General features: G+C 52.2%; 1 protein-coding gene across 2 annotated transcripts in view; it reads right to left on the bottom strand.

Annotated features, from left to right (window-relative positions):
* Kcnab2 (potassium voltage-gated channel subfamily A regulatory beta subunit 2) overlaps window positions 1–23,382 on the bottom strand; it is an 88,345-nt gene that overhangs the window by 30,091 nt on the left and 34,872 nt on the right. For both annotated transcript variants that reach the window (XM_057784070.1, XM_057784071.1), the window contains exons 2-3: window positions 18,955–19,083; window positions 17,855–17,896 (exon numbers count right to left, since the gene is read on the bottom strand). In XM_057784070.1, the coding sequence (XP_057640053.1) occupies window positions 17,855–17,896; window positions 18,955–19,031 (119 nt within the window). In that variant the 5' untranslated portion in view covers window positions 19,032–19,083. The remainder of the gene's footprint in view (window positions 1–17,854; window positions 17,897–18,954; window positions 19,084–23,382) is intronic.

Genomic DNA, 23,382 nt, shown 5'->3' with positions numbered 1-23,382 from the left:
CTGGCTGCTCCAGGCTGACCTGCAGCCCCAAGCCTGGGTAAGCGACATTGGCTCAGGTGTGTGTTGGGGGAGTGGGGCGGTCCCTGGAGTCGGTGTTCATCTCTGTCTGCTCAGGGACAAGTTACCAGGAAAGGGGAGGGAAAGCTTCCACTCGGACATGACCAAGGAAAGACCCTGGCTCAAAGAGACAACGGGACCAAGACGCACAGCAAAGCTTATCTCACCAGTATGTGCTTTTGGAACCGACAAGTGAATGAGGGGCCTAGAGCCCCTACCTTCATATACCCATCCTCAACATAAGGAAGGTCTCTCCCTGAGCCTGGAGTTCACTGGCTTGGCTAGGCTGGCTGGCCACCAAGTCTCAAGGATCCCCTTGTCTTTGACTCCCTTCCCCAAGCACGGGGCACATGCTGTCATACCTGACTTTGTATGTGGCTTCTGGGGATCTGAACTCAGGTCCTCCATCTCATGTGACAGGTGCTTTATCGGCTGAGCCCCCTCCAAGCTTGTGCTCTGCCTCTGGGTACAGTCGATAAGAATGACAGCTATGCTCACTGGGCAGCCTCTCAGACTTCACCACTGTTCTAGGTCAAGCTTGGCAGGCAAAGCATGCAGAGCCTGAGCCTGGTTAACGGCTCAGGGTCAAAACCAACGAGCAAGCAAACAACTGAACAAATACAATGCACTCCAAAGATCTTGTCACAGAAACTCTGGCTTCCCATGGTGGGAGAGAGCCACAGACCCTATAGTGTGCCCGCCCACCCCAAGTCCAGCAAAACCTCTAGTCCCCTTGAGCTCAGACCTAAGGCAAAGAGAGGATCCAGTCCCTGGGGGTAGAACTGGACCTGGGTACAGAGGCTGGGAAGATAGAGTTGGTACCTTTACCAAGGATGTTCTGGAAGGTCACACAGGCACTGCCTACAGAAACCAGCACAGGCCAAGCTCTGTTCCTTCTGCCAGCAGCGCACTTAGGCAGCAGGGGTTTGCTGGCCTGAGGCCCTGCGCTCCAGATAGCCTGAGGCTCTTTCCAAGCAAACTGGGTAGAAGGAGGGCTCGGAGAAGGGCAGTTAAATTCCTTCTGCAGCCTGGACCCTGGAACTCACAGAAGACGACCCTGACCTTTTAAGGAGCATGTGGCTGCTGAAGGTTGCAGAAGGCAAAGCATCCACTCGCCTCCCTGCTGCAGGAGGCGAGCATTGTAGCCTCCCCTGAAGATGCAGAGCCTGAGCCCAAATAGAGACATGGAAGTTAACTCTGGCTAACAGCTCATGGAATCTTTTAACACACACCCTTTATTCCTTAGAGCTTTGAGTACTGCACGGGGCGTGTTTGGCACAGAGCAGTCCGAACCACCAAGATCTTGTCAGGAACTCGGGGAGCCTGTTATACACACAGAGTCCTGAGCCCGGACCTCCTGGAGTGGTCCCCACAGACGGTTTTTAAAAATGCCTTATTTTTAGTTTTAATTATGGTTATGCACGTGTGTCTATGTGGGTATGTGCATGTGTGTGTGTGTGTGTGGGGGTGCCTACAGAGGCCAGAGGGTGGGGCACCCAGAGTTGGAGTTACAGGGGGCTGTGAGCCACCTGATGTAGGTGTGGAAAATCAGATTCCAGTCCTCTGTGAGAGTAGTGCTCACTTCTAACTGCTGAGCCACCTCTCGGGCCAGGGGGTGCTTAAGCAGGAGCTTTGGGTTTCACACATGAGTCTAGCAGAAGCTCTTGACCTCCTGACTTCTTTTTTATGTATTTCCCTGTGCTGGCTAACCAGGGCATCTCACAAGGGGGGGGGCTCACTGCTCCTCCAGGGTCACTCTAAACCACAGGGTGTGCCATGAATAGCCACACTAATGAGTGAGGTCGGAAGAGGCAGAGTTGCCACAGAACTGGGGACCCACTCCTAAGTATGTTCCCAGAGAATGCAAATCATATGAAACCACAAGAGCTTGAACACAAATGTCCACAGCGACATTTTTCAGCACAGTCAAAAGATGGCAACAACCCAGATGCCCAGCAACTGACAAACGGCTGAACAACACGCGGTCCATCGCGCAACGGAATACTACTCAGCCACAAAAAGAAGTTTTGACAATGCTACAACGTGGATGAGCCTCCACATGCTGCAACATGGATGAACCCCCATATTCTGCAACATGGATGAACCCTCACATGCTGCAACATGGATGAAGCCCATGCTGCTAAGTGAAAGAAGCAGATTTCAAAAGGTCACAGCCTGACTTCACTTGCACAAGATGCCAAGAACAGGGAAAACCCTGCTGGGTTGGCTGTTGCCAGGGTGCGAGGGGAGTAGGAAGTGACATAGGATACAGCAGTTTCCTGGCGGTGGTGGAGGGCGGGGGTGGAGGGCCGGGGTGTGTGACGAAAATATTACGGACTTTGATCTCACACCATCATCATTGTTTGTGTGCACGGAGGTGTATGAGTGGAGGTTGGGGGACAGCCTTTGTGGCATCTGCTCTTCCCGTCCACCTTTATGTGGGTTTTGAGACTTGAACCCAGGTTGCCAGGCTTATGTGGCAGGTCCCTCTAACCACTGAGCCATCTTACCAGTTGGCTTGTGGTCATTTTTTTTTTCTCGCAAGCCTATGAACACACAAAAATTGTCGAACTATATAACGCTAGGATTTAAGTAATTCCTGGTGCTGGGGATCAAACCCAGGGCCTCTGGGAGCTGTGGAAGTACCCTGTCATTGGCTCTACCCTAACCATTTTCTTTCCAATTATATTTTGAGACAACATTTCCCTAAAATGCCTATGCAGGCCTTGAATCTGTGATCCATCTGCCTCAATAGCTGGGTGGGATTACAGGGATGTAGGTAGGCCTTGAATTTGTGATCCTCCTGCCTCAGTAGCTGGGATTACAGGGGTGTAGGCAGGCCTTTAACTTGCGATCCTCCTGCTCAGTAGCTGGGATTACAGGGGTGTAGGCAGGCCTTTAACTTGCGATCCTCCTGCTCAGCAGCTGGGATTACAGGGGTGTGTCATTACAGCCAGTGACTGTGCTTTACGTAAGTGAATTGCATGTGTGGGGGCAGCACATCTAAACTGGGTGATTACCCCACCCTCCAGGTCACCTTCCTCCAAAGCCTCTGGCCTTTGTCCCTGCTGCTGCCTGAGTCTCTGCCTTGGTGGTCACCTTGGTGCTGCCACTGTGCCACCCTATTACAGGCCTGGCTACCTGCCAACATTAGACCAACCAACCAACCAACCAACCAACCAAGAGAAGTCTCTGGTGCTCCTGAGAACACTGAGGGCCTGAGGAAGCTGCTGGACACCAGCCTGCAGAGAGATGCTGGCAGGGTCAGCTTCTCCGTCATTGCTTCAGTTCAGACAATACACTGGGTGCTCTTTCACCCTCAGCATCATTGCTTGGGCGCTAAAAGGTCAACATTCTGAGGGTTGGTGCAGAACAGGACTCTAGCCCTGCCTCGCCCCATCAGGGGAGTTATTTAGGGGTAAATCTTTTGGGCATCTACGCAAGAGAACGCATGCCTTTAGAAGCTGTGCCAGGATTTCTGTAGCCAGACCAAGGGCGGGGGCTGCTTCATGGTGAGCTGGTTTCCAGGTAGACACTTGGCACAGATGTGGGGTCTTGGTCCTCCCTCCCATTTCTTGCCACTGTGGCCTTGCAGTAAAAGCTGGGGCTGGAGAGGTTGGGTACCCACAGGGGTATGGGTCTCTGGTTGCTGGCACCTGAGATGATCACCCAACTCCTCTGTGGTGGCAGCTGCCAGGAGAGGCAGGCCAGCATGGACACAGGCCATGGGCAGCTCTGAGCTGTGGGATTTCCTGCTTGCCAGCTGGCTCCCAGTTCCCATTCCTGGCTTGGTTCTTCCAGAATGGCCCCCTGGTCTTTCTACCTCCCTTCCTTTGGCATCTACTTCTTGTCTGTATGGTGTTAAGCTGCATTTCCAAGTGGGAGATTTGGGGTCTGGTGGGCAGTGTAGGTTCCGGAGGTGAAGAAGGTCCTTTTGAGGTGGGGATGGACATTCGCTTTCCCGCAGGAGCCAGGCCTGGAGCTAAGGTTACTTTATAGCCTCACAGACGCTCAGGAGAGCTCCCTGAGGCTGTGACTATAGTTCCGCTTTCAAAGAAGGAAGCTAGGACACTGAGAGGCCAGGCGGCTTGCTTGGTCACATGGCGTTTATCTTTCATGTTAATATTTAAGTTCAAGTTTAATTGAGTCCCAAGGCATCGACATATAAGGATGCTCCATGGTGTTCTACAGCCTAAAGGTGTGGATTCTGCTTTTGATGCAAGGACATCCTGAACACCTGTGAAGCAGACTGCATTTGAAAACAGGATCTTCCGGCTGGGCGCTAGTGGGGCACGCCTTTAACTAATCCCAGCACTTCTTAATTTTCTTCATTGAGGTTTCTTCCCCTCAGATGACTTTAGCTTGTGTCAAGTCGCTATAAAACTACCTATCACAGGTCCCAACGCCAACGACTGGTGGCCTTTCTACGGAGAGAGATTTGGAGACACATAGGGGAAGACAACATGAAGATGGAGACCATGATGGCACGTCTAAATGCCAAGGAAGAGTGAGGATGGCTGCAGCCACCAGGGGCTGGCAGAGGCAGGAAGGTCTGTGCCCCACTGATACCTACATTTCAATACCTGACTTGGGCCACGTTTTAATCCACCCAGCTCTAATCTCCCCCATCCTAGCAGTCGTGGGGGAGCGAGGCAGCTCCTCTTGCAGATGCTCACCCTTGTCTAGCCATAGTGCCTTCCTTCCCGTCTGTCCTTCAGATACACATGGAGGGGGTTGGGATGATGGCTTGGCGGTTAAGAACACTTGTTAGTAGAGGAGCCGAGTTTGGTTCCAAGTACCCACTTTTTTTTTTTTTAAATGTCAATTGGTGTTTTGCCTGTGTGTATGTCTGTGTGAGGGTGTTAGATCCCTGGAACTAAAGTTACAAACAGTTGTGAACGGCCATGTGAGTGCTGGGAATTGAACCGGGATCCTCTAGAAGAGCAGTCAGTGCTCTTAACCCCTGTGTCATCTCTCCAGCCCTAGAATACACATGTTGGTTTATAGCTGTCTGTAACTCCAGTTCCAGGGGATCCAGTGACCTCTTCTGACCTCCATGGGCACCAGGCACGCATGTAGTGTGCATACATACAGGCAGGCAAAACACTCATATACATGAAAAATAAAAATAAACCTTTAAAAAAAGGACACATGTGGATTCCCAGCTCTTCCTAGAAACCCCCTGTGGCGAGATGTGATTGCAGGCTGACAGAGCAAATTACCGCCTGCTCAATTAGGGTGGCAACCTGCCAAGGCTCCCTGGCTTATGGTACCAGCTCTGGGTCTGGAAGCAGAAAGGCAAGACTTAGGACTCCTGACATTACAGGTGACTGAAGGTCACTTGGCCCAGGGCTAGGGCTCTCTGTCACCAGATTCAGCTCCCTGTGCTGTTCACTTCCTTCAAGGGAGCAGTGAGAAAAATTCACGCTTCAGGGAATATTCTGGAGAATGTGTTAGGATCACTCAGCACTGTCCTGTGCTTACAGAGGTGCAGACTCTTCTAGGAGTAAAGTGGCCAAGGTAAATGGGCAAACTAACCACAGAGAGGGTGGGAGGCATGATGCCAGCAGCCCAGAGAGTGTAGTGTGCTGTGCAACAATCCTGGACACTGTGAAAATGTGTTACTGTCCTTGTTAATACAAAGCTGATTGGCTGGTAGCCAGGTAGGAAGCAGAGGCGGAACAACCAGACTAAGGACTGGGAAGAAGGAGGGCAGAGTCAGGAGCTGGCAGCAGACCCAGAGAGAGAAAGTGGGCATGCTGTACTGAGAAAAAGTACCAAGCCATAGGCAAAGCCTAGATAAGAAATATGTGTTAGTATAAATGTAACAGGAAGCTAGTTGTAAGCCTGAGCTATCGGCTGAAGGTTTATAATTTATATGAAGTCTCCATGTGGGTTTTTTGGGAGTGGGCGGTCAGGACAGGGAAGCTCTGCCTATAGTAGTGGCTAGAAGGTTTCTCAGGACAGCCTCTCTGGGGACAGAGCTGGATGTTGATGAGGGGAGGGACTTAGCAACGTGACAAGGTGGGGAGAAGAGCTCCAGGAAGAGGGACCTGAGGGTGCAGGACCCCGAGTAAGGGGACGCAGGAGGAAGGAGCTCATGCCTGCAGCGCTGAGCTTGTGAGAGGAGCCTGAAGTGAAGTTAGAGGCAGGAGGACCACCCAGGGCCACCGAGGAGTCTGGCTTCATTCTCGGAGCCACAGAGAGAAGAAAAAAAGCAACAGCCTCATCCGGCCGGCGGATCCAGGGTCTGGGCCTCGGCTTCCAGCTGCCTGTGGTAGCAGCCAGGTGAGAATGGGAAGGGAGCTGAGAGAGTTCTCCCGTACTCATAGAGGGGCTGGATACACCCAAACATCCGATTCTCCTTCCTATTTCTTGGCATGCATGTGTATATATAAGCATGCTTATGTGCATATGTGGGCGTGTGCACACACATAATGAGGCAAGAGGTCAACTTCACGTACCATCCTTTTTGTTCTTTTGAGACAGGGTCTCTCATTGTTCTAGAACTTTCTCAGAAGTTAGTCTGGCTGGCTGTGAGCCACAGAGGTGCCTCTCCACCTCCCCAGCACTGGGATCACAGCATGCACTACCATGATTGCTTGTCTATCTTATTTTATTTTATTAAACAAGGGTTCAGGGGAATCAAACGCAGCTCCTTGTGCTTTCCGGGCAAGCATTTTCTCGGCTGAGCTGTCCTGCTGGCTCTCTGTCCTTTATTTTTAGTGGTGAGGGCTGAGAATAGAAAGCTTTCCCCACCTCACAGGTTCAACAGAGCTAACGAGACACTCAATTCTTAGATAGCCATTTCCAGAATGCCCCACCAGTGCCTGTCTTTTTATATTAATATTTAAGGCCAACACTTAACCTAGTCTCAACCCACTTACTAGCGGAGAGGTGTTCACCAGGGAAGGATGATTTGCTAGGATCTTTAATGAATGCTGGCGCAAGTCATCTAGTTTGAGAGCAGCAACACTAAGGTCACCGGGTATATCAGGGGCACTGTTGGTGAGACAGCTCTCTCCCGGCTTATGGAAGAACTGTTTTCTGGTCTTCTTCCTCTTTGGGGAGTGGGCTGTCTCCTAGGACATCAGCCCACATGGTATGGACCCAGGTGTGCAGCCTGTATACTATTTTTGGAGCCTCTGGCAGAGAGACATATCATCTCATCTTTGCTACTTTCCTGGGCCCTACACAGCAGAGTCACATACAAGCTACAAACAAGAGGGACTGACTCTCACAGCCTGGAGGCCAGGCAGCTGGTAGGCAGGAGCTCCCTCCAAAGGTGTTAGTGAAGATCTTTGCTTTACTCAGCTTTTGGTGGCTGTGGGAACTCCCTGACATTCCTTGGATTGTATCTGTGTTCCCATTCTTTGTTGACGTGGGATTCCCCTCTGTGTGCTGCGAATGCATTTTATTGCCAGTGGTTAATAAAGAAGCCGGGCAGAATAGAGCTAGGCAGGAAAACCAAACTCAATTCAGGGAGAAAGAAGGCGGAGTCAGGGAGACACCATGTAGCTGCTGAAGGAGAAAGCAGCTGGAATCTTACCAGTAGGCCACAACCTTGTGGTGATACATAGATAAACAGAAATGGGTTAATTTAAGATGTAAGATTTAGTTAATAAGAAGCCTGAGCTAATAGGCCAAACGGTGTTGTAGTTAATATAGTTTCGTGTGATTACTTGGGTCTGGGCAGCCAGGAAACGGCACGGTTTCCCCTTTGCATCCATCATATGGCCTTCAAGTATCCGGAATCACTTCACCTTACTGATCACACCCACAGAAACCCTACAAGGTGACCAAATAAGGTCACGTTCTAGTTTCAGGGAATATATAACATTTGGTGGCAGTACCAGATTAAGCCCACCACACGCCCATCATCACAAATACTGTCTACAGTGGAGGGAGCGTTTTTCTCAGAGTTGGGAAGGCACAGTCTAGTTCCTCCCCACTTCACTGATCCCTCGCCAGCTCAGTAATCAAGGTCCTCTCTCACCTCCTGCAACGGGACAGGAAGGTCCTGCACCATGTCCTCCAGCGGGATTTATCTCCGACTGTTCAGGACCTGGATCTCATGTGACCTCCTCACGTCAGTCTCACCGCCACAGATCCCCCACAATGCACCCTGCCTTAACGGCTTCAGGGGAGGTGGTGCTACGGAAATGTCTCTTATGCATCTCGTTTCATCTCCTGCCTCGCTGCACCATGATGTGGCAGGCATAAGGACGAGGCCCTTGTTCCTCTTGTTCATACAGGATCTCTGGGGTCTAGCCCAGGGTCTAGTGCCAACATCCTCTCAGCAAACATTCGTACACACGAAATCCTCACGAGCAGCTAGCACAAAACAAAGCAAGGCACAGCGTCTCCCCCTTGAGCAATTTCCATCATGATCATAAGCTCAGTCGTGGCCGCCCACAGACTGGCCGAGGGTCCTTCTCTCACAACGGAATTAGAATACAAAGCCTTCAATCCTGCTGTCTCAGGGACCACCAGAAGTGTTTTGTTTCTTTAAACTACAACCATATGTTCAAACAATGGCCCAAAGGACCAAACACATAGTCCACAAGAGAGGAAGATAAAAGAGCAAGCCTGACCTCCACTCAGTGGAGAACGGCCAAACCCTGGGGCTAAAACCTAAGAAACCGGGTTAGATGTGACTTCAGATAAAGGCGTAAGTTTTTATTATCATTAGGTGCCAGATATTGCACTGGATATACTGATACGAAAACATATACTTGCTGTCTACCTGAGATTCTGATTTGATAGGTACCTTGTATATGCAACACTGGCGACCTTACAAGGACTGGAGGAGACAGTTCCCTTTGACCCACTGGCTCTGGAGGTCACAGACAGGAAAGACACACAGTTGGCCTGTGGCCCTCAGGCTGTGGTCAGGAGCTGTCCCGGGTGCTGAACACAAGGAAGCCTGTCTTACACAGAAATGTTCTGAGAGTCTATGACAACTTATTCTACATGCAGGTCATTCAGACAGACAGAACCTTTACTCCACAGCCTTTGTTACCACAGTTATAGCCAGCTGCAGCCAGTTCCAAGGTGACCTGCTGATGCAGTCCAGTATTAGGATGTGAGGGACACATCTCTCCGTTCACAGAACACAACCCGGGGTTTTCTTTCCAGAATGGGTTTGTATTAGAGATGGCAAGTTGAAGTATTTTCCTTTATGCTTTTCCAGATTTACTTTATTTTATGTGTTTGTGTGTTTTGCCTGTAGAGGTCAGAAGAGGGCACTGGATCCCATGGAACTGGAGTTACTGATGCTAATGAGCCTCCAGGTGGGTGCTGGAACCAAACCCCAGTCCTTTGCAAGAGTAACCAGTACTTGTTACTTCTTAGCTATCTCTCAAGTCCCATCAAAAATTATTTTATTTGTAAATTTTTTGGTGGGTATATATACACATGTGTATGTGTGTGTATATTATTCATATATATATATATACACACACATACATACATATGTGTATGTGCGCGCGTGCGCGCGCACACACACACACACACACACACACATGCGCGCGCGCGCGCGCGCACACAGTACCTACTGAGCCCAAAAGGTGGCAGATGTTCAGGAACTGGAGATACAAGCGGTTTTGAACTGTCCTGCTCTGATGCTGGAAGCTGAACTCAGATCTTTTCTCAGAACAATCAGGGCTTTTAACTACTGAACCATCTGTCTAGCCCCATGAAATGTTCTCACTAATTCACACTTAGCCAACCCCTAGTGACTAATTTGCCCCATGAAGTTGCCAGAGACAAGTGAAACAGCCTTTCCCTGCTCAGCCAAGTTCCCTGCCATGAAAACACTCAGAGAAACAAAACTTTAAACCCAGTATTGCTATTTTTGGACATCTAGGACTACAGTAGACTTTCAATTTCTTCATGGAGTCATTTCTACATGGTTGGAAATTTCCAAATTGAAAATATTTACCCAGAGTCATAATAAAACTGTGGCCCATGTTTCCAAGGCCGTATCCCTCTCTTGTGCAGCACCACCTTGCAATCCTCCTTGGATATCCCGGGGACCCCCTGACCACCCACCTCTCTAGCCCAGCCCTTACCGATACTTCATGCCTGTGCGCTGGGCGGTGCAGCCGTCCAGGGAAAGGCCGTGCATGCGGAGGAAGCTCTCCATGTTCCTGGCCTGGGCGGCTGCCCGCACCTCCCTCAGCCGCTGCAGCTCCAGTGTGTCTGTCTGGCGGACTGGATGCAGGGCCCAGTCTGAGTGGCATCTGCTGCTTACGCTCCGCAGACTCTCGCTGTACGTCATGGACAGCATGGTGCCGCCTGGAGTTGCCACTGTCCAGACGGGAAATGCCGAGTGGTGGTCGCTTAGTTTAGAAAGTTTGTCAGAGCCCCTGGTGCCCTTGGCTGACTGACTGGCTGCAGGGCAGGGGGTGGATGTAGAGGTAACAATCTTCAAGGAGAATCACCACCAGGGCATGCCTGAGTCCTGGGGGAAACACCCTTGGCCTGAGATTCTTGTCCTTAAAACCATGCTTTCTGTGGGATGAGCTTGCCCACCTCTGCCCCAGCAGCTGCAAGGGAAGCTGGCCAAGCTGAACTGCAAGCAAGAGGAAGCACCACCCCCAAGTGGCACAGTGTAACTGGGGGGGGGGGGCACATGCAGAAAGGGAGTCCATGAGCACTTCCAAGGGCAGTATGGCTGGAGGTGGCTTAGATGCCACATCACAGCGCTCTTGTAAGGGGCTCACCAGGCAGAACGCTGTCCCAAGATAGAAGCACAAGGTACATGTGCCACAGAAGCAAGCTTTAGGTGGGCTCCTGCTGCAGTGTCCCCTTACCCCGCATGCCAGGGGCCCAGCTCAGGGAGGCCGTGTTTATTCTCAAGCCTGGGTGGCCCACAGTGCCCTATTTGCTTGCTGAAGTCCTGCCACACCAGCAGAGGGCTCTGTGCTTCATGACAGAAAGTCACAGCCTGAGCATTTGTAACAGGGTGCAGGACAGGAGGCAGGGGATGTGGGCTTATTGGGAGTGTAAAATTCCACAGCTTAAACATCCAGAACCATTCATAGACTCATCCTAGACGAACACACTCTCAGAGACCAAGATCAACACAGTGTCTATCGAAAAGGAATTGGGACATGAATGGTGGCCTTGGCCGTGGACACTGGTGTGGCTGGAAGAACCATGTGTCCCAGGGAGAAGGGACATGGTCACAACTGTCTCCTGCAGGCAGTATTTCAGGAGCATGAGCAGGAACAAGTGAGGACAGTGGCTGCAGGAAGGAGAGGGAGTTACATCCTGCTCCGTCTACGACTGATGGTAAGGACACAGTGGCAGGTATAGGTGAGATAGAGGTCTGCAATCCAGGTCCCTGTCCTCTGCACCACCTATGCCCAGATGCTGCACAGTGGCCCCAGAAGTGTCACTAGAAGGCACAGCTGGAAGTTTATTGCAGTTGGGCCAGCGGCAGCGGTGAGCCTCTGAATCTCCTTGCTAGAAGGGAACCAGCTTGGTGCCACCGTTGGCCTGGGAGAACGCAAGCTTGATTAAGGTAGAAGGAGCTGAAGAGCTACTGGGTGGATCTAGGGGTGCGCTGAGTGGCCCTGGGTTGGGGTCCCTCTGGGGGCCAGAGGAAGGGCCCAGAGACACCTCTGTGCAAGTCCACCCAGCCTGGGTCTCCTCTCCCTGCTGGGCCTGAGTGAGCACTGCGGGTGGGGGTCACCTGCAGGAACCTTGGAGCTGCCCCTTTCACAGAGGACTCCCCTGCAGTTATCTTTATATGAAGACTAAGGTTTGCACTGGTCAAGCCTAGCATGGGGCTTAGATCACAGTAGGTTCTTGGAATAGTCACTGTACGTGCATTTGAGTTAGGGAAGGAGCTTAGAGAGGGTTTGGGAAGACCAATGGACGATGGAATCCTAGAGAGGGAGGGAGAGAGGGAGAGACAGACAAACAGACAGAGACAGACAGACAGACAGACACACAGAGATCCTAGAGAATCCCAGAGAGTGAGACACAGAGAGAGAGAGAGAAAGAGAGAGACAGAGACAGAAAGACAGAGACACACAGAGAGAGACAGAGACAGAGGCAGTATCTGCCAGATCTTGGATCTTCTGCCCTGAGCATGGCAGGTGCTGTGCTGTCTGTACATGGTCAGAGCCTTGCTTGGGCGTGGCTCCCCACCTCAGCACCCCTTTCCTGTGTGGCATTTATCAGCTCTGTGCAGATACTTTCCTAATTGTCCTGACTGTTCTGCCTCTCTGCAGCTGCCTGCTCCTGTTCCCAGCGGTGCCCATGGAACCCAGAGTAGGGACCCCGACCTCTAAAAGGTAAGCCAAGGCTTTACTGGGCCTTGCGAGGCTGAGCCCTAGTGGCAATGTCCCTGAAGTAGCACCGGGGCTGATTGGCTCCTGACTCAGGCTTAGCACTGACTTACAGATGTTTTTGTGGTAGGAGGTTTGATTTCCACACTAGGACTGGCATTCACCACGGATCACAGTTTTGGGGTGGGAGTGGGATACCATCTGCAGGTCTCTAGATACTGAAACAGATGGGGTTTGGGCTGTGCAAAAGTCCTGTGTTTCTAGGAAGATGTGTCTGGGGGCTGCAAAAGGCCCCAGTTCATGATGAGGCACATCCTAAGGAATGCGGACCTGAAACCCAGCCCACAGGTGGCAGGGCAGGCTCCCTCTCCCTCCTGCAGGCTGGCCACCGCCTCCTCCAGTAGGCGCAGGGCAGCAGTGGGAAGCTGTGCTGGAGGTGTTGCGTGGCCCGCAGCCAGCCCTGTATGGAGCGGAGGCCAGTTCTCTCTTCCCTGGGGTGAGAGAAAGGGCCAGCTGGGCGGGCTACAGCTGGGAGCTCTTCCCGAAAAGTGGGCAAGATGCACACACTCCAAGCCAGGTCGCAATCAATAGCCATTAGCTTTCAAGACATTGCCCGCAAAAGTGCCTGGGGTCTGCAGGGGTCTGCAGGGGTCTGTAGGGGTCTGCAGATGCTGCCAGGGTCCCAGTGTGGGATGAGATCCACTCACAGCCACATGGGCAGGTACTTGCGAAGTGACAGAGGCTGTCACCAGGCTGCTGTAGCGTAGCCAGGAGCGCACCTTACAGGACAGATGACTGTCCCCAAAGGTGTGCACGATAACACCAGAGATGAAAACACCGTGGGGAGAAGTGTCTACCCTCTAAGCTGGAGGGTGACGTAGGCCTGAGAGCAGCCAAGTGACTAGAGGAATGAACCCCACAGGCACCGAACATCACTAGGAAATGATGGACACTAAAAACACTCCTTTACAGAGAACACATGCGTTCCCGACAGGATGGAAGGAAACAGGAGAGGACAGGAAAGAACGGGGCCCTTCTACCTCCCTGGTCGACTGCACAGCCACCACTGAGGGACTGCAGGTTCTGGGGCATGGGGGTGGCCCAGAGTCTTCTGTTACAGGCAAATAACCAGCAATCTAAAGAGAACTCAGAGAGGGTGGTGGCCCAGCACAGAGGGTCCATAATCCCTGCCTGTGAGTGAGTGTGTTTGTGTGTGTGTGTGTGTGTGCGCATGCAGAGGATATTAACTCTGGGAAGGAGCCTGGGCCACCCAGAGGAGGAAGGTTATACAGATATGTGCAGACGGACAGCATTTACCACTCTGGACTCCCTCATGCTGAGGCTGTACCCTGGGCTTTTCTTTGGGGTGAATATAATATAGTGGGGTTCTTAGATAAAAATTTCCAGGTGAGACAGTAGTGAGGAGGAAGCCCACTTTCAAGGCTCCTCCTGCCTGAGCTTGGGGGTACAGTGACTTCTGACCTCTGAGTTGCAGCATTTCAGCCACTTTCTAGAGTGAAGCTCTCTGGAACTCTATCCCTGTATCCCACCAGGTCTCTAGAAGAACGGACACCTTCCCTCCCCCGCCCCAATAGGATCTGCTAATTCCGCTCACTTGAAGATTTTCTCTGCAAATCTATTCCTGTCGGCTGGGGGCTCAGGGGACTCCACTCGAATTAACAGGGTGATGCGGAAAAGTGAGACGACAGAATGCTAACCTCGTTAAAGTCAGCAGGAACTGCCTCCTCTCTCCCCAGCTCACCCTCTACCTGGAGCTTCCGACCTAGGGTCTGTCTACCAACAACCACCGAAGCCGACAAGGGGCCAGAAAGAAGCCCTATCTCTCTATCAAATGGCAACTTGCGTCCTGAGGCTGGAGACCAGCCGGAAGCCTTGGAAGTGGAGACCCAGGGAAGTGGTCGCCATTCCAAGGCGCGGCTCTGCAACTCTCTGCACACCCAGCATCTCCGCAGCACACGCTCAAGAACCACCAGCAAACCGAGACCTGAATAAGCCACCCTGGCTCCTGCAGGCATGAGCTTCCTAGATGGACTTCTCAGACAGCCACAAACCTCGCGGATGGCACTGAGAGCCCAAGGCACGACTGCCGAATCTTAATCAAGGGTAATGCCAGCGAGGCACAAGCTAGATGGCGGGTCTCTGGCGGACAGCAGGATAGCCAGGCCAGCGCTGCACAGGGTGGGCAGCAAGCAGGATCGATTGCAGGGTGGTGGGTGCAGCCAGGTGGGAGCCCACCCACCCTCCTCCATCCAGCACAGTTACCTCAGGTGCACCCAGACGGGCTATTTAAGGTTGCCTGCTTTGAAAAATAAACATGGATGGTCTGATTTCTGATCAGCCGGAAGCGGTCCCAGACATCACCCCAGCTCTATCATGTAAGTTCCTGGGGATGCCTGCGTCCAGGCAGCAACCCTCAGATGGTGGCTGCCACATCCATCCCTTTGTCCCACTCACCTGCCTCGCCGGGTGGCTGCTTGTTTAAAAGGCCACAGTCTAGTTATTAGGGAGCTAAGGAAGCGGGCAGGCGCGGTGGCGCTTTCATTAGGGAGTGTCACTGTAGAACGTCAGAAGCAATTGGTGAATGAGAGAGTCCCACAAGGGTCGGCTTCGGAGGCAGCAAGTCCATTAGCTTCTATTAGGGAGTTTACATCTTGTGGAAGAGGCTGAATTATTCACGAGCGCCTCTCCCCTAAAAGCTCAGGAAGTGCAGCGCCGGGCTACAGCCTGGCAGTGCCCCTACCTGGCAGAATGGTTGGGGTGCAGCGTGGGGTGGGGGTCCTGCCCTCTCCCTTGGTCTCACCTTTGCTGCATCTGCTGCCTTTGTATCAGAGGCACGGATCTTCTGAGCCACGGGTAGCTCTTTCCTAAGCTATTATTTGAATGCCAGACACATGGCTCATGACTTCTGCTCACCTCACTCCAAACCATGGCTTCAGTGGACAGCTAGGGTGCCCGTGGCATGTGGTCACTGCCACAGGGAAGAGGCACACGGAAGTGTTCTTGCCCTCCTCTGGGATGTACCCAATGTGGGTGTATGGATCTGTTTGGGCACACAATGCCCATTCCTCTGGCAGGGGCACTGTAGGCTTCCTTCCTGGCACATCTCCTGACCTGGGCTTCAGGTAAAGCTTTGAGATTGTCCCCTGAGGCCAGCACCAGACTGAGGCAAAATGCAAGGAGAAAAAGGAGCTCTGTGGTGCCTCCCACCATCAGAAGATGTATTTCTCTGCCCTTTGGCCTCTCCGAGATCCTTGCTCTGGCTGTAGGGGCCTGAGCAGAAACATCAGCATTTGCTGAAGTCCATCTGCAGGAGACTGCACAGTCCCCCTTTTCCTCTGGCACCTCCTCCATGGAAGAATGTCCTGGGGGTAGGCCCTGGCTAGTGGGGAAGGAGGATGGCAAACATGTGGACCCATCTGCAGCGTGTAGACAAGACAGGCCCCCTACACAGCTCGGAGAAGACGCTTCTAGTCAACGCACACACACACAAGCAGGAAAAACGCTAACCACCCGATGACACCTGCGTGTTATACACCTTGTTGATCTGAGAGCTATTCAATTGGTAGCCAGGACAGATAGAGTACTCTGTCACAAACACTTCTGCCATCAAAGGGCCATTGTTAAGTCATGTGATAAGTTCTGTGATGGCCATGCCCAGCTGTGTTGATGTAGGTGTCTCACAGTGAGTGGCACCTGTCTGTTCAATGAACCAAGATCCCGGCTTGCTGAGGTCACCTCCAGAGGTGGTGCCTGACTGACTGCTTATGTGGAAAAACTTCACTGGAGATCTAAAGGACAGGAAAGACCTAGGGCTCCTGGTCTGAGGGCCAGCCAGCACTGTGCACAGCTCACCACAGCTTCACCTCGGTCAGCCGGCACTGTGCACAGCTCACTACAGCTTCACCTCGGTCAGCCAGCGCTGTGCACAGCTCACTACAGCTTCACCTCGGTCAGCCAGCAGTGCACAGCTCACTACAGCTTCACCTCGGTCAGCCAGCAGTGCACAGCTCACTACAGCTTCACCTCGGTCAGCCAGCGCTGTGCACAGCTCACTACAGCTTCACCTCGGTCAGCCAGTGCTGTGCACAGCTCACTACAGCTTCTCCTCCGTCAGCCAGCGGTGCACAGCTCACTACAGTTTTACTTACACCCGTTCTTTACTGGGGCTCCTTCTCAGACCATTTCTCTGTACCCCCTCTCACCAGGCAGAGGTAGGCACGTTCTCTTGAGGATGGGGTTAAGGTACAAGCTTGGTTTTTATTACTCAGCTCCTTCGAGAGCAAATGCCATACGCTCCTCATACGCCACACAGACATCATACAAGTGTCTCCAGGCTCAAGCTCAGGCCAAGTTTTACCCAGTCAACATTTCAGTCAAACCAGAGTCTCATCTCCCAGAGTTCCCTGTAAGGAACGAGACTTAGGGACAACGGCACAAATTTGCCCATGAACCCAGGCGTGGTCATGATCCCGAGGCCATAGGAAAGAAACGACGATGTGAGGAGCCAGCGCTGACCCTGAACACGTGGTCTAGACTTCTGGTGCATCCCAACACCCCACAGTACCGCCTCTGGGATGTGCTCCCCAGATCGGGACAGTGACTTTTAACCTCACAGGTTAAGATACGCTGGCAGGAAAAGCCCCACTGCCAAGGTGGCCAGCTCCCTGACACAGTCCCAAGGCAGCTGAGTCAACTGCCTGCAGGTTTCTGCAGCTTTGCAACCTTGCTTCCCAGAAGGGAATGTTTTCTGGGTGTGTTCTTTGCTTTGTAGGTAAGGGTGAGGCGGTCTAGGGGGAGGGGCAGACTGGCCTGAGAGGAGCCTGGGCTTCTTGATACCACATCCTGGCTTCCAGTTCTCCATCAGGGAAGCGTTACCAAGAGATACAGTGACCCCAACCTTCATCCAAATCGCACCACATACCCCTGACGGAGGTTACAAGCCTTCAAAGCAGCTAAAGGTGCCACAGGTTATCTATTAGCCCATCCAAACCCAAATTGGTGGGTGACAGGAAGGACAGACGGATCCTTCCCTCCAGCAGGGGAAGCACAGACCCACGGCCATAGGAAGTGGCCCATACACTGAAAAATGTCCTTTTTCTTTTCATGCCTTGCATGCTGAGGCTGAAACCCACAGCCTTGTACACACCGGGCAAGTGTTCGACCGCTCAGCGCCGGGCCTAAGTGGCAAGTGAAGTCCTAATGGTGGATGTGACCGAGAGATGAACATACATCTCAAGTCCATTTGGTCAAATCAAAGCAGACTTCAGTCGATGAACACACGCGATTAACCCGACCGCATGCTCTCACCAGGGTACCGCACAGGCTCCGTGGTTAGCACTGAGACACACGGGTGGAATCTGCCATTAGAGGTGCCAACCTGCATCTTGCCCTGCTTGGGATGGGCACAGCCCTCCCCAGCACACCTTTGCCTTTGGCCTTCAGGGTTGAGAGGAGGAGGGGGAGGAGGAGATTACCTGTAAAACTGGAGCTGCCTTTTGGGACTCCCATATCGCGTACTTCGGATAGCAGTGAAGGAAAGCGGGGAGAAAGGAGAGACGATAGTATGCAGTTGGCATCAACCACAGGCAGGTGCAAGCTCAGCATCATCACCGATATCCTGCAGCCCACACCCGCCACGCATTCACCCCTGGCTCCATCCAGGCTAGCTGACCAGGCTCTGCCAGATGTACAAGCTGGGTACCAAATGCTCTGCAGCAGCGCCACCCAGTGGCCAGTGAGGCAGAGGTCTGCAACCTGATCTGGTCGTGGATGGGTCCACAGCAGACTCTGAGTGGGTGCCTGGGTTTTAATAAGCTTTAGACAATGCTTTACAATCTGATTTAGAATTGCTCCAAAACACACCCCGACAGGATGGCCTGAGACTCTAGGGCCCTCTCCAGGGCAGACACTGGTTTACGCAGATACTTGCAAGGGCTCAGCCTCCAGCCGTTATCTAGAAAGGTCCGAATTCCCAGAATATTTAGGCTGTTGGGGGTCCTATCCAGTCATGGTCTTTCAGAGCGATGATACAGGCTCTATGTTGGATCTGTAGCCAGTGGTTCTCACTAGCGCCCTCTACAGGAGGCCTGAGGTTCAGAAAGGTTGGCTCACACAAGGAGGTCAAGATTATACTATAGGAGTTCCGGCTGTAGCTGGCCTTTCTAAGACGGGCAGGTGCCGTCCCCCAAATGCCCGTGAGCTCCTTGAGAGCAGCCCCCTTAAATGCCTGAGCTCCTAAAGAGCTGGGTGGGATCCTAGGGTCCACTGTGCAGTGGTGTGCACTGCAGGAGAAACGGAAGTGAGGCAGCTGCTCCAGGCACTGTGAAGTCGCTCAGGTAGCCTCAGGGTTTCCAAGGGTCAGGGACCAGAAATAAATCTATTTTGGTTCAGTGCCACCCAGAAAGTCTCTATATAGGCTTCGAAATCTTCCATTCTTTTTCTGGGGACCTGTCTACCTCAACTCTGTGAGCCCCACTTGAATCCTTATCCTTTCCCCAGGGGAGGGTGGCTGCCTCAGAGACTCCTCCTCAGAGGAAGCACTGCTCTCAGGAGGAGGTCTGGATGGGTGAGTTACCTGTAGATCATCCCAGGGGAGCCTGTCTGCCGCAGAGAGAGACGAGCCGGGGACCCCGTGGTTGATTCCGGATACATGGGGCTGGCCTCACTTATCCAGACCAGCTTGCCTTTTCACAGAGGGGAAGTTCTGAAAGAAAATGAAAAGACAAAAGGTGATGGTTAGAGAGACTGAGCAGGCTTGGGCTATATGAGCTACTCACACTGCCTCAGACAGACTGCCCCACCGATTCAAATGGGCTTGCTGTTGAGGATCCTGTCCCTCCACCAGGACCCAACCCCACTGCTCACATGAGGCGCAAGGGTCTGTGGCTTCTCTGTCCCCTCTCCTGTCCTCACCTCTAGGGAACTGAACTTTATGCTTCTCTGGCTCCCGAATCCACACCACAGCAGCTTCCTAATACTTGGGAAATTTGTTTATGCCCTCAATGACCCCTGGATCCTGGGATTTCCCCTCCTTGTGCAGGGTCCTCCCCTTGGGCACAGCTGGACCCAGCGACTTGATCTTGACCAGGACAACGTGGCTGAGGAGATGGGTTGTCACTGGATGGCATGGGTTGTTGCCCATTGCTGCGCTACTAGGTGGCTCCTCCGCCAGCCTTAATGAAGCAAGGTGCCATGTGGTAGAGGTTCCTGTGGCAGAGGCTGAGGCCTCGGCTCAAAGGAGCACCAAGAGGTGACTTCTCAGGTGACCCCGTGAGCTCGGAAGCTGGTTCTTCACCACTTGGGCCTTCCCATGAATCCTGGCTGTGGCCAGCACCTGATGAGCCCTAAGCTGCACTTAGCTACGCCCTCCTGAGCTCCAGACCCTCCAGCACCCTGACGTAAGACACACGTTGTTCCACTAAATTTGTGGTCGTTTGTTACGGCAGCAGAAGGGGATGATTGACAAGATCCTCCTTCCGTCTGTTCGTCCTTCCGTTGGTCCATCAGTCTCCCACTTCCACCCCTAAGTGCAGTCACCAGTCATTCACCGAAAACCCTGGTCCTGGATCCCTCTCAGCTCTGCTCTCCTGGCTCCCCTGGCCACAGGGCATCATTTCAAAGGGCACCTTGTCAAGTGCCCCCTGTTCTTTGCTGTTGCCGCTAGGCTGTGCTGTGCCTGTTGACTCTCAGCCGAGCCCTGTGCTCACACGCTTGGGCCACCTCTTCCTTCTGCTGAGAGACCACACTCACGCCCCCCATAGCCCTCTTCATGTTGAGAACTCCTTCACCCAGCTGCCACCTTCAGGGGTACCCTCCCAGATGCCAGGCAGTTTCAGCAATCTGTCTGCATACGGGTCTGGTTGTCCATCTTATCTATGTGGAAGTTCCAGAAGGCCTTGGTAACTGCCATGCCCCTGGCCTCCCAAGGGCCCAGATGAAGGTCCCTGATTCAAACTCACAGGGCCCCACTGCCACAGACAAAGCGATATTTGGGAGTGACAGTGACCCCCTGAAATTGGTGGGTGACACCCAGCTAAAAAGCCCATTTTGTTTTTGTTTTCCTTTCCCTTAGAGTCAAAACCACTTGTGAACACTATTGAAGCCTGCTGGAGGTCCTCATGAGGTCTTCTCTGAGTTAGGGGATGCGCACGCATGCCTGTTGGAAGCAGCACAGATACCAGAAGCAGCATGGAGCTGTCATGAGTGAGGAGGCTGATGAGGGACCCTGAGGATTTTTATAAGACCTCATTTGGAACGCAGCGATGAAACGGAACACAAGCTCACTTCAGACCTTAGCTTTGAGGTAGCCGGGGCGTGGCTGATCCTGAGGTCTCCTGGCTCATTATGCAAAAGCTCCCGAGAAGAAGGGATCCTGAGCCTCCCCGAAGCCCCTCAGGGTCCACTCTTCCCACCAACCACCTGTGTGTGTTTGTGCGCGCCACCACCACGGTGCAGAGTTGGGCTAAGGGGTCAGGAGGCACAGGCCTGCTGAGTATGGCAGCCACCAGGGCCCATTCTTGAGGGAAGGGTAAATAAAAGAGCCGGACTACAGGACATGGGGGAGGATGCGAGGCAGGAGTCCTCACAGGCTGGCAGAAAGGACTGGGCCCCCCTCCACAACCTTCCTAGCCCTGACGTTCATGGAAACCTCAGGGATGGTTCGTGTACTGAATTCTACAAGGACCCGCTGTCTGGGCTGGGAGGGAGGGCTCAAGGGATGGGGTAAACGGGAGTTTCTGAGGTGGATGGGGACAAGACTGGCATTTTCAGTGTTCGTGTGTATCGCTGATGCTTTGGGCCAGGGGGACCTCAGTTTAGGAAGCCACTGGGCTAGAGGTTAGTTCCTACAGCTGGAGTCAGAGGGCCAAATCTAGCCTGCTGCCAGTTCTAGTGAATAAAGTTTCATTGAGTCATCTCACAGACATCTGCTGCGGACAGTGCTGCCTTGGTGCAGGGTTGAGTAGTACCGACAGAGACCACAGCCAGGAAAGTCTAAACCATTCTATCTCCTATTACCGAAGTTTGCTGACACAGGCTCTAGGCTCCTGTTGGGACTAATTGAGTCCTGGCCTTCAGCTGCTCTTCCCTGTCTAGAGCCTTCTAATTGAAGTTACTAGAAGCTGTGCCTAGCTTAGAGGCAAGCACTCCCTACAGGAGTATATGGGCCCTTACCACCGGGTACCATGGGACTTATATTAGGCAGAAGCAGTACCCTTTTAGAGGGGATCCAAATACATCCTGGGATAGTAGATGCACACTGTCAAGAGGAGATTAAGGTTATGACATCTGTCCAACAGGGGGTGGTGGTAATTCCTCAAGGTGAGCGGATAACACAATTAGTGTTGATTCCCAAAGTTCTCAGTCCTTAGGATGGGGACGATGAAAAGACCTTATTACAGGACAATGGAAGGAGCCCACGCCCCTGTTGGCTAGGGTGAGAGGAGCTGTTTGTGTTTTTCCTCCAGGAATGGACAAGCCCATTTGGGTACCAGAGCGATATGTTCGGGTTGTGGAAAATGATGGGAAAGGATCCTGTGATGAGCCTGAGAATGACACCTGTCATTCTCTTGATGAGCCTCCTGGTGAGTCCCAGTCAAGCGGAAAGCTCTGTGTGAAGCCTGGAAAGGAACCCTCTTGTGTTGATCAGTGAGCCAAGCTAGTTCTTTGTATTCATCTTTCTATTCCTCAAACTGTACAGCTGGAACTGCTTTAAGCATTATGGCGATAGAACAGGCTTCTATTAATCAGACCTTTTCCTTTGTGAATGCTTTATGTTTTGTTACATTTTTTTGGACTATGAATATTACTTTAAAGGAATCCTATACAAGTGAGTGTAGTTCCTATCTTTCTTTTTTGGAATATTTCTCTGAGAGCCCAGGCACTATTAAATCCCGTGTTTTAGTTTTCTTTCTTTTTTCTCTTCCTTTTGCAGTCTGGAATGGCACCTTTGGGGGAAAGACATTCTTGGTTGTTCTTTCAGAAACTGTGGCCTGAGCGACTGCTGGGATGACCACTCCAGGGCTGCCTTGTTGTTTCGGGTACCAGCCATCATACCACTGCCAATTACCAAAAAGGCTAAGCAGACTGAGATGACCCTGTATCGAGAGAAATGAGATTCGGGAGAGATAGCTGCAATGATTGCTGTCATCGCGGCGTCTGCTGCTGCAGCCATGGTTGCAGGACTGGCAATGGCACAAACATCGTTGGTGTCGGACACCGTGGATAAACAGGTGAGACAAGTCAACGATGCTCTCCAGACTCAGAGTGGACAACATTAAATTTGGACTTTCGAATTTAAATCAGGAGACTGCCCTATTGTAGGAGCAGGTGGCCTTATAGCTAGTAGAACAAATGTCTTGTTCACACCTTTATCATTCCATTTGTGTGACATCTGTTAATATTGCTAATGCCTCTTATGTGGTGAAACAGCTCAATGGTTACTTGAATAGCCCTTGAAATGTTACAATCAGCACACCAGATTGTTGATACCTGTGTGCCCCGTTTTAGCCAAAGGGTTGGTAGAATGCCATAGCCCAAATGGGAGGCTGGGTCCAGTGGTAACTGGGGACCCTATTGCTGGCAATCTTAATGCCTGTTGCCATGGGCATTCATTTCTGAATTCTGTGTAAGATCAGACAACCCATGAGAATGCAGCATATGGTCACTTAGCAAGTCCTTCTGAGCCTATTGGCCAGTAACTCGAACGTACTCCAGGTTTGGTTGCAAATACTGCACCAACAATGAAGACTCCTCCGTAGACGGGCAACTTCTACAGAAGAGGGCCCGCCTAAGACAGGGAAGGGGCCTCCCAAAGACGGGTAAGGGTTTACTCTTCTGAGATGACCTAAGACAGGAGGGTCTTCTGTTTTATAAAAAATTTAGAGGGGAGATGTTGGGACCAATTGAGTCCTGGCAGTCAGCTGTTCTTCCCTGTCTAGAACCTTCTAATTAAAGTTACTAGAAGCTGTGCCTAGCTTAGAGGATCAGAGGATGGGATTTTCAC

The sequence above is a fragment of the Chionomys nivalis genome, chromosome 11 (genome assembly GCF_950005125.1).
Source record: "Chionomys nivalis chromosome 11, mChiNiv1.1, whole genome shotgun sequence".
NCBI lineage: Eukaryota > Metazoa > Chordata > Mammalia > Rodentia > Cricetidae > Chionomys > Chionomys nivalis.
Note: the sequence above shows the minus strand (reverse complement) of the source record. Positions and strands in the feature narration are given on the sequence as shown.